This window comes from Aptenodytes patagonicus, chromosome 1 (assembly GCF_965638725.1).
Source record: "Aptenodytes patagonicus chromosome 1, bAptPat1.pri.cur, whole genome shotgun sequence".
Lineage (NCBI taxonomy): Eukaryota > Metazoa > Chordata > Aves > Sphenisciformes > Spheniscidae > Aptenodytes > Aptenodytes patagonicus.
This window is the reverse complement of record NC_134949.1, coordinates 55,262,108-55,272,739: the sequence shown is the minus strand read 5'-3', so window position 1 is coordinate 55,272,739 and position 10,632 is coordinate 55,262,108. Positions and strand designations below refer to the sequence as shown.

The following is a 10,632-nucleotide window of genomic DNA, read 5'->3' as shown; positions in this document are numbered from 1 at the left end:
TTCCACTTAGACCTTAAAAAGAATCTTTTGAACATTACTTTTCACGTAGCAGAAAACCAAGTTTATGAGTGGTTCTAACGGACATTAAATTTTCATGTTGAGTGATCACGAAGGAGTTTCTCACCCTCCTCTGCCCACCAGCAGAAATGTCTCTGTGAAAATTTTTATTGCCAGTGGAAACTAGCACTAACCTTCTGGTCTGATATGAAGATAAGTACATTTATCCCATTCTTGCAAGAGTCTACTTATGCGGCACTGAACTCTGCCTAAGACAGAGAAATAAATAGGGCAACACAGAAAGGGCCTTTATGATACCCGTTTTTCTCCACCACCCAGTTTGTGAGCTGCTTTCCTATGTAAATACCACCCTCTTGCGTTGTCTTGTATGTACTACAGGAATCAGCCACAAAAAAACCACCAAACCCAGACCTCTCCTTGATCTTGCCAATCATTACAGATTCTGGATCGAATTCCAGGCAGTGAATAGCCTAATCCTGCCCAAACAGGTTCTCTCTGTGCTGGGCCACTCTTCAGCCAACATCTAAGGCGTTGATGTCACATCTGAGTCGCTAAGGCTGATGTAATAAGAAAACCTTCTGGCAGAGCCGATATTCAAAATGAGCAGAACAGGTCAGCGCTAAGACAAGGAAAACCAAGTAGCTTTAAAATTAAGCAAAATATATTTGGAGTTCTCCATGTCACATGTCCCTTCACTAAGGCAAGGGCATCACAGCTGTGCTGTGGAAACTCAGTTGCTTCTTTTAACTTTTTCCTCTCTTTCTTCTGACAGACCTATCTGACCCCAGATGCACTCAGTGAGTTTGGGTAGTGAGACAGGCTGCAGCAGTGGGAAAGCTGCACCTACACTGCACCTCTTTGTGAATGAGCAGGACCAGCCCACAACTGCTTTCAGGTCTGCTGTCTCTGAAAGGAAGACTAGTCTCATGGAACCACAATGGGCCAAGCTCAGTGTGTAACTGGTGAAGCAGAAGAGAGGAAGTTGTTTTCCAGGTAGACTGCCCAATTTAATAATAAGTAGTTCTGAAAAAAATCCACTGGAGAAGGCTTGGTAGACCATTTTTGCCGAGTTCATGTAGCCATAAAGAGAAAAAATAAAATAAAGTCTGTCCAAATACTGAGCTAGAAGGTTTTCCTTTTCTTCTTTTTCCCACCTGCCACCTTATTCCTGACACCAATAGCTTCTTCTGTATCATCATCATTATCATTCCGAGATCGCTTCTTCTCTCCCTGCTCCCGCAGCTCCTGCAATGCAATCAAGAGATTGACCAAGAGTTCTGGCACACGAGGAAATTCAGACTACAACAGCAAGTAGAGGGACAAAAAGCCACCACCCACCATTCGAGCAAATCTCTGGGCCTCAGCCACGCGCTCTGTCAGCATCATAACTTCTTCCTCTTGCATGGGGAATGCTGGCAGCTTCTTGCCAATCAGGTGTTCAATGCGCTGGAACAGCTCTACATCATACCTGAGAAAAGACAAGACACCAGGTTGAATCAGCCCTCCTGAGAGTGCTTCAGCTGTCACCACCCAGAGACATCACCCCTTATCTCCAGCCCACAGATATTGTTAGCTTGTGCTGATGGTCTCATAAGCAACTCTTAATTGCATTCGAATGATGCCATCGTTCGGGATGGCTTCACTGATTTATTCAGCTCATCTCTGTTCAGAAGTATTTGGCAAAGGCTTTTTTTAGACAAATACTTCAGTACTTAAAAAAACCACACTTACTTAACCTGCATTATATATTATAAAAATGTATGTATATTATATAATCAAGTTATAAACAGTTAGTTCTGCTCATTACATGCCTGCTTCTAGAATTTATCCCAGACCTTTCTCCCTCCCCACCCTGGGCTTTGAATTCTCTCCCCTTTAATTAAATAAATCCAACTGGCACCTCAAAATGAAAAGTAGTATTTTCCTCCCACCCAGGATGAGGTCAGATGTCTTCTGCTCTGAAATACAGCTGGGAAGAATAAGTCTGCCACATTTTAACACTTACTGTGTGACAAAAGTGATAGATTTGCCAGATCTCCCAGCTCGAGCTGTTCTCCCAACACGATGAATATAATCCTGAAAACAATTTTCTTGATAAGCAATAAGATATGTGCACCAAACACAGAACAGAAGTTATGGGAAATCAGCCCATATAATTTTTCTTTAGGAAAGAAAAAGGGGAGAAAATACAGCCAGGATTAAATACTTGGGACCGTGTGCAGGATTAGGATTTGAGAAGATGCTGGCTTGTGGAGGCATATCTTTGGTTTTAATGTTTGAGTTCTTCTCTTTCTAAAGGAAAAGACCACCTCCAACTATTCAAGATTGCAGGACAAAAGTTGTGATACATGACTTTACTAATGAACTACCAATTCCTTGGAAAGCTAATATTTAAAGTGAGCCAATGCCTGCATTTTCAGTCTTGGGATCTAGTACTCTACATAGTCTGTCTTTCAGGCAAACTCTCTGGCAAGTAGATTTAAATTTGGCAAGCACAGTGAAAGGAAGGATGAATGAAAACAATTTGGAAGCGTCTGATCTATTGAGCGTCTTCTGTTTATATGGTTCTAGGCTGTTTTCCAGGTTTTGTACTGCATTATGGAAATTACAATATTCCCTTCTCCATGTAGGATCTGTGGAGAAAGGAAGCATCATGAGAAAGGATGTGTTCTGTGACATGGTTAGACGAGAGGGAGGGACACAAAAACTCTAATGACGTCATTCAAGCTGCTGCCCCCACCATTATTTTTTTTAACTTTTGTCCTTTAACAATGTCAAAAGCAGCGTCTTCAAAAGAACCACCATACTTACTTCTGTTTGCAATGTGTAGAATCTTTGATCATTATAAGGAACAACAGCAATTCCTGAAATGCATGTTAATGGTATGCTTTCTGAAACTAGGCTGGGAAACAAAGTCAGACCCCTAAGATAATACTATACTTTCTGTAAGGTAGAAAGTTAGTAACGCACTTTTTTTCAGTTTGCTGTACTTTTGTGATGTGAAGGTGAAACATATTAAAGACATCTTTCTTGATTAAATCCTCATTGAACATAATGGGAGAATTTTTACTTTTTTTTTTTTTTAAAAAAAAACACAGTTTAAAATGTGAAGGCAGACCTGGATGACAGGAACAGAGATGACTACCTGAAACTAGTAATATGTTAAAACTATTTTCAAAGTCTAGAAGCCCTTTAATGTAATATGGCAAAACACATACTCTGAGCAGAAATACAAAGACACAGAACATCCCTCGTTTCCTCTCTTCACTTATGGGATCAGTTCTACAATCCAGATGAGGCCACCCAACCAAACTGAGATACCAACTCAATTGCAGAGGCTGAACTACATCTTCTAATCTACAGAAGTGTGAACTAGACTTCCAGTCAGCAGAACAGAGAAAAGGTGTCTTTGTTCCTTTGTCTAGCTTCACTATGCCTCCCGGTGACCAGAAGCTCTCAGCTAGCACATAGACTAGCTTACCTTAGAGTGCGTAGGAATATCAAAGTTTATTACCACATCTACATGTGGGATGTCCAGACCTCTGCTTGCAACATCAGTAGCCAGCAGAATAGAACGTGCCTTTGCCTTGAACTTGTTTAGAGAGCCCAAGCGTTTATTCTGGAAGAGAGGAGGACAAAAAGGGAATGAGAGGATAACGCTCATTCTGGTTAATATGCTCTTGTTGAAATACTGGTACAGAAGAACCGGGGGAGAAACTACTCAAAAATCTCACTTCTCTAATTTCTTTTTGAACTATTACAGAATCAGTGGCAGCATTCACATGAGTTAACTTTCTAGGGATCAGTCCAGTCCACTAGCTGTGGAATACTCCTTCTGCAAGGTAATTGTGACTCAGTATGGTGCAGCCCATTTCCCAAGCGACAAGTCTCCTGTCTACTCCATTCTGTGGGGTATGCCCATACCTGACTCATCTGCCCATGGAGAGGAATGGCAGTGAACCCCAGGTTGCGGAGCAGTAGAGCAGTCCTCTGAGTATTGTTACACGTACTACAGAATATCATGAAAGAGTTTCCAGCTAGTTCATTCAAGATATAAACCAAGTAGCTGTCCTGTAAAGAAACAGAGAAGAGAAAGAAAAAAAAGATAATCACATAAGCCACATTAAGGAGTAGGTATAAGCCAGAGAAGATGACAAGATATTTGGCAGATGTGGAAACAAGAAGACAAGACACAATCGGAAGAGGGAAGAAACAGAAGTGGCATTACCTTGAATTTGGATGGGATGAAAATGTAGTACTGCTGTAGAGTTTCAACTGTCTGATACTTGGAAGAAACAGCACATTTAACAGGATTCTTCAGAGCAGCACGCTGGAGTTTTTGAACCTGGGAATATCAATGTAAGTTAGTACGAGATGGACGGAGATCTTGTCAGAAACCTGTATCGCACAGTCTAGTCAACAGTATAGCCTGATGGAAGAACTAATGCAGAGTACTCTGCTCTCACCTTCTTGGTCATGGTAGCAGAAAACAGGAATGTCTTCCTGTCTCGAGGAATCACTTTTAATATCTTATCTACCTGTAAAAATGTAAAGGAAACGGAAATGCTGAATACAACAGCAATCAAGACATAAGCCTCCTCCAAATATAATGATCATCCAAATGAAGAGTAATGCATGTGTGCAACTTAAGACTCACAGTAGGAATAAATTTCCCCTCTTCTAAAGGGAATGTGTAGGCTGATGGCTTGTTGACAATTAGGCAGTGTGAACTCCAGAAATCCAATAGCAGTGCAAATACCAGGCAATATTCCTGCAGGAACATGCATGTGATTGTGTTCTACAGGAACTGTGTCAATGTGAGGCGCTCCAGAGAAACCAGTAGATTTCAGAGACAAAATGCCTCCTACTGTCTTGCTAGTGCTCTGCAGAACTCAGTATACTAAGTTCTGCTCTCACTGTAGACTTTTGTGCAATTATAAGATCTTAGTTACAATTTGCTATTAATTTCTACAGAACAGATCAGTGTTTACTACATGACTGTACAAAGCAATTTTAGAGGGACTCATCTGGTGTTCTAAACTCTTCTTTTGGCAGATTCCTACCTCTGTCTCAAAATCCATGTTAAGGATCCGGTCAGCCTCATCCATCACTAGGAACTTCAGAGCTCGTAAGTTGAAGCCCTTTGTGTTCTCCAGATGATCAACTAGACGGCCAGGGGTTGCTACCAACAAAATCACGAGAGCACATTTAGAATTAAAGCAAAGGAAGAGATCCAAGGAAGCAAGAGAGTCATCCGTACAGAAATGGGACTTTTTGCCCAAGAGACGTAAAGGCAGATTGCTTTATGGGAAGGACTCTTTCGAAGAATATCTTCAAAGTGTTTTGAAATAAGACTAATGGAGCCAGACTCTCTGCAGAATGCCCTCCTTCCACCCCTCCCCCTAGAAAAAAAAAAGCAAAACAAAACAGACTGTAGGCAAATTGTACTGAGAGGGATGAGACCAGCATTTTGCATACTTGAGAATGAAAAACCAAGCCAAAGGCAGTCTAGCAGGAATGCTTTGGAATGAGCTTGTAGCAGCAAGGCTACTGGTGTATACTCTAGAAACATTAATAAGCCAGTACTCAGATCTCAGGACAAAAATAAATTATGTACTCTCTCACTTCTCCTTCAAATGCACAAAACCTTTTGGCACTCTTTCTTTGGACAACTGCGGTTCAATAATATTCATATCTCGTACCCCCAGCACGTTAACTTACCAATTATAACATGTGGTTTCTTGGCTAAGGCCAGAGCTTGAGACATCGTGTCAATTCCACCCACAATAACCGCTGCAGGACAAATAGAATATAGTGAATCTCTCAGTGTAGCACCAGCTAGCCCCCGGCACCATAGCGTTTCCTCCTACTCCCTGCCATCCAGAACAACTCTGTACAAATGAAAGGCTACTTATCTTTATGAGAATTCACTTTATTTTAGCACACCTGACTTTCCCAGGCCTCTTAAGCCACACAATTAAGTCCTTACTGGCCCTGAGTATTTTATTTTCACAGTTGAAGAGCTACAGGCAGAATCTATTCCTTGCAGCTTAACTCAGCTGCAAAAATCTAGGAATTCTAAAAATACCCACAAAGCTTTTATGTTTGTAGAGAATATGTAAAGAACCAATACAGACAGTCTGAAGGAAAGATTAAACTACATCACACTATAGAGTGGAGCTCTATGCAATTTCACTTGACACAAATTTACTATTAAGATTCTCTCCTACTTCCATCTTTAACTGTTTGGACATAAAATGCAGAAGAGCTGCAGACCACTCCATGAGGAAAGACCATACAGTCTTTCTTTCCCAGACCTGATACCAGATCTCTGTCTTCCAGCATCACAAGCTTTTCTCACCTTTTGTTCAACCCTCCATACAAATACTCTCTACTTTTCCCTTTGCAATCTAGAGCTGACAAACTTCAGTCTTCAGGAAAACTGCTCCAATATCACAAAGCTACTTACTACTGTGGACACCGATGGAGGATCCAAGAGCTTCAAACTGCTCTGAGATTTGGAAGGCCAGCTCCCTTGTCGGTGTGAGGACAAGAGCAAATAATCGCTGAGGTGTTTCCAGTAGTGCTTGAAGAATTGGTAAAGCAAAGGCTCCTGTTTTTCCAGAGCCAGTTTCTGCCAGTCCAATGATATCTCTGCCTACAAGGAGCAGCAAGGAGGGCAAAAACTGTTACAAATCTAGACTAGAGAAAGAAGCCTTCAAAGCACTGTACAATAAAGCACAATAATTCCCTAAGGGGGGGGGGGGGGGGGGGGCGGAAAGAGGAGACACACAAAGGGTAAAGGAGAACAAAGAGCCAAAACAAAGAATTTCAGAACATCTCTGCAGCGTTTTTAGAGTGTGACTTCATTTGTACAATAAATTACAGTCTCAATGCCTTTCATTCTCTAGTTAAACTTCTACCAATATACAGGTTTTCATACAAACTTTAGGTTCAAAAAAAGCTTTACTTTATTATTTCTCAAACCTGTCAGTCAATTTACAGCCTATTGCTTCTATCTGGCTAAGTATTCTAGACCAACTGTTGTCTGTTTACTGGCTTACAAGGAAATAGACTCCAGTGTTTGAGACTTAGGTCATACCAGCTACAAGACAACAGCACTACCAAACTCACATTTTACAAGCCACAATCTACTTTGTGCCATTGATTAAGAGAGTAATCTAAACCAGTTTGCAGCAGGAAGGATTAGGACAGCAAGTCCTTTGCCCAAAAACAATGCAGGCAACAGGGTAGAACTCATCAGTAGGATCCATTCTGACCTCCTAAACTCCTACAGCTGAGAAGAACATGCTGCCAACAGGCCTTAAACTGGAAACAACTTCTCAGGAATGCAATCTTACTTTTCTTTTCTTTGTTTTGGGTTTTAAGAGAATCTTTTATGTGGAGTAGAAGAGGCTGACAACAGTTAATTACTAGAACAGAGTAGACACTGAAAGTTTATTCCCATTCTGGTACTACATTGTTCTATTCCTGCTTCACAGTGTTTGTGGGTTTTTTTTAAAAAAACAACAAACATTCTAGAGGCAGAAACATTTGCTGAATTCAGTTATTTATTTTCCTGTAATTCCAGGATGTTTACAGAAAGTCACTGTGGTTCGGTTGTTACTCACTCCAGAAATCTAATTTCAAAGAATTGCCTGCTCACAGCAAAGCCGATTATACAAGCTATGTAATCAGTCAAGGCATCTCCAACTTCAGACACACATTGAAGGTCTCTACCAGAAGAGGCACAGTCCTAAATCTATCAAGAAGTTTCCTGTGTATCCTTGAGTATTTCAGAAAGAAAATGGTCAATGCAGACTAGCAGCTCAAATGATTGACAACAATTCTATTTAATGTGGAGCGTCAGAACTACACAACAGCAGTGAACACTCAAGAACCCATGCATGTACCCATTTGAACGTTTGCAATTACAGGCAGCGTTATAGGAGAAATTAGCATTCCAAGCTCCACCTGGGAAAGACACAAGAATAAACACAGAAACTACTTCTAGACAGAGATCTTCAATGAAGCAGCAAGAACACTCTCATCCCTGCCACTTCTCACTCAGCAAAATTCATTCACATAGAGGTCCTGGAGCATCCCCAGATTCAGGATCAGAGAAGCACACTGCTCACCTTGGAGAGCTACTGGAATAGCCTCAACTTGGATCTTTGTTGGCATCTTCCATCCTAACTGGTCACAAGCTTCACACAGGACATCTGTCACTCCCTGAACATTAGTGAAAAGAGAAAAGGGAAACAGACATCACCAAGGAGACCTAAATTAAATCATAGACTTAAGTTAAATATACACTGCAACAGAGTGAAGCTTGTCTCTAGCAAAGACAACCCCATCAGGCCCTCAGTGCAACTACATGAAAGGGCAGGCTGCTCACAGTGACCCCACCTCCATCAGTAACTTGATAGATTTGTTCAAAATTGTTAGAGGTGACTGCCATCAGTAAGAAACCAATCTTTTTTTTTTTTTTCTAGTTTACACAAGCAGCTTTCCACACACACCCAGCTGTCTTTCGTCCCCTCTAGGGGTATCCCATGAGCATGCAAAAAGGAAAATACCTGGGCAAATTAACACAACTGAAAACACTGACAGCCGGCTGAGGAGCACAGACCGGAGCGCAAACGCCACCCCCACCGGAGCAGAGGCCTAAACACCCCAGACCTCCCGCCCGGGCACAGCACCACGCCCGCGCCGAGCGACGGCGGCGCACGTGTCTGCCCTCCGTGCACCGGCGGCTCCGCCGGGCCTGAGGCCGCCTCCAACCCGCGGAGACCTGCAGCCCGGGGCCTGCTCCACGACGGAGCAAGCACAGCGGGGCGGCGTGGGGCACGGCCTGGTACGCGGGGCTCTCCGAGGAGCGCTCTTCCCCGCCCCCCCACGGGCCTGATATGCGGGGTAGGGGCAGAAGGGTGCTCCTCGGGATGGGGGAGGGAGCAGCGGGGGCAGAAGCAGCTCCAGCCCGGCCTCACCAGGTCCTTGAAGCTTCGCGGCTCTTCTACCGCCGCCTCCGGCTCCACCACTGCCTCCGGCTCCACAGCCTGCCCTTCCCCGTCCCCTGCCGCCATTTTGGATCGTCCCCGCCTAACGCGGCGCAGAGCACTCTGGGAGTTGTAGTCTCCTTCCGGGTTGTTACGGGATTTGTAGTTCGCAGGACAGAGCCAATCGGAGCGGGTGGGGCGGGGCTCGAGGGGCCACGCGCGGCCGCTCTTACCCGTCGGAGCAGGTCGCTTTCGCCGCCGCTGTCGGCGGCTGGAGCCGGGTCGGCGCTCCGGGCGGGCAGGCCGCGCCGCGCCGCGAAAGCACTGCGGCGGCGGTAGTGCTGCCGTGTGAGGTACAGGCGGTCTCGGTTTTTTGAGGTCAGGAGGCGTCTTCTGCATCCGGAGCTCCTCAGAGTGCAGCCCTCTGGGAAGTGGGTGTAATGCCGGGGGTACCGAATGCAGTCATTTTCTCCTCTCCCGATGGAAAGGAGCCGACGTCGGCCGAGTTGCCATGTCTGCGGAAACATCCTGACTCTGCACAAGGTCATTAAGCAGCACACTTGCGGAGGCCTCTCTTCTAAATGTGTTTAAGACTTGGTTTCTTTAAACTTAATTGGGCTTATGCTTCTGCAAAGGGGGTCGATTCATGTGACGAGTGCTATGCTTTGCTGAATTAGAAGCTGTGGGTGGGTTTTCACTCAACTCCAGAGAGGTCTCCAGGGAAGGGGGAGTTATGAGGCTATAGCCACCTGTATTGGGGTAAGAGCACGCTGAACTGGCTGTGTGAAAACCTGCCTGCTTGGCATTACCCGCAAATAGCTGAGCCTCTGGCCTGCAGCTCTGCATTTGCATTGCTTAGGCAGTTGTGCGTGATGGTGTTCCGTATTCATAAATTCTACAGCTGCAAAAGAACAAGACAAAATGAGTTAGCCAGGCACAAAAATAGAAGAATATATATAAACTTACATATATAATACATAAAAAGGGGCAAATTAACTTCTTCAGAAGTGGTGCTATGAAACATTTTGAAGTACTAGTGAAAGGAAAAAAAGAAAAGTCAAGAACCGTCATTGTTCCACCTTGTTTTCCTGTTTACGGTAACTGCCAGTGTGCACCTTTAAAGTGCCAGAAATACATAAAATAAACTGTACTGTGGCAACTCACAGCATGAAATGAGAGAATAGGGGATGGGAATAGATGCAAACGCTCCCCCAGCTCTCTTGATTGCTGCTGTTGTGACTCAGGCAGGGAGCCTGCAAGTGCGCAGTGAGAGGTGAAAATGGTGATGGATTTAGTGCCCTTCAACGGACAGCAGCATCAAAATATCAAGTCATGATGGTAGTTCCTAAGCTCATTGGTTTCCATCTGGTCTGGGTGTGGCTTCTCTGATCTGTAGTCCCAATGCTGATTGCAGCAGGGCAACCTTTCAGCTAGGTGAACATGCTTTGTTTTAAGGAAAAGGATGCTAACGTATCAAAGAGCTCAGTCTTCGAAAGGACAGCAGAGCCAACTGCAAAACGGAACTCGTGACTGCGTTTTTGAGCAGACCTCCCTCTCTCTTGCTGGTTGGGAAGCCCGGCTGGGTGTGCTCGCAGTGGAAATGCTGACGTACCTG

At 44.1% G+C, this 10,632-nt stretch overlaps 1 protein-coding gene across 1 annotated transcript; it reads right to left on the bottom strand.

Moving 5' to 3' along the window:
• Positions 1–1,002: 1,002 nt before the first annotated feature.
• DDX47 (DEAD-box helicase 47) lies at positions 1,003–9,143 on the bottom strand. The gene is made up of 12 exons (XM_076336261.1): positions 9,009–9,143; positions 8,157–8,250; positions 6,488–6,676; positions 5,740–5,811; positions 5,082–5,200; positions 4,485–4,556; positions 4,247–4,363; positions 3,943–4,089; positions 3,500–3,637; positions 2,024–2,094; positions 1,357–1,486; positions 1,003–1,263 (listed from the first exon to the last, which is right to left on the bottom strand). The coding sequence occupies exons 1-12, from the start codon at positions 9,102–9,104 to the stop codon at positions 1,141–1,143; spliced, it is 1,368 nt and encodes a 455-aa protein (XP_076192376.1). The 5' UTR covers positions 9,105–9,143; the 3' UTR covers positions 1,003–1,140.
• Between the last annotated feature and the right edge of the window lie 1,489 nt (positions 9,144–10,632).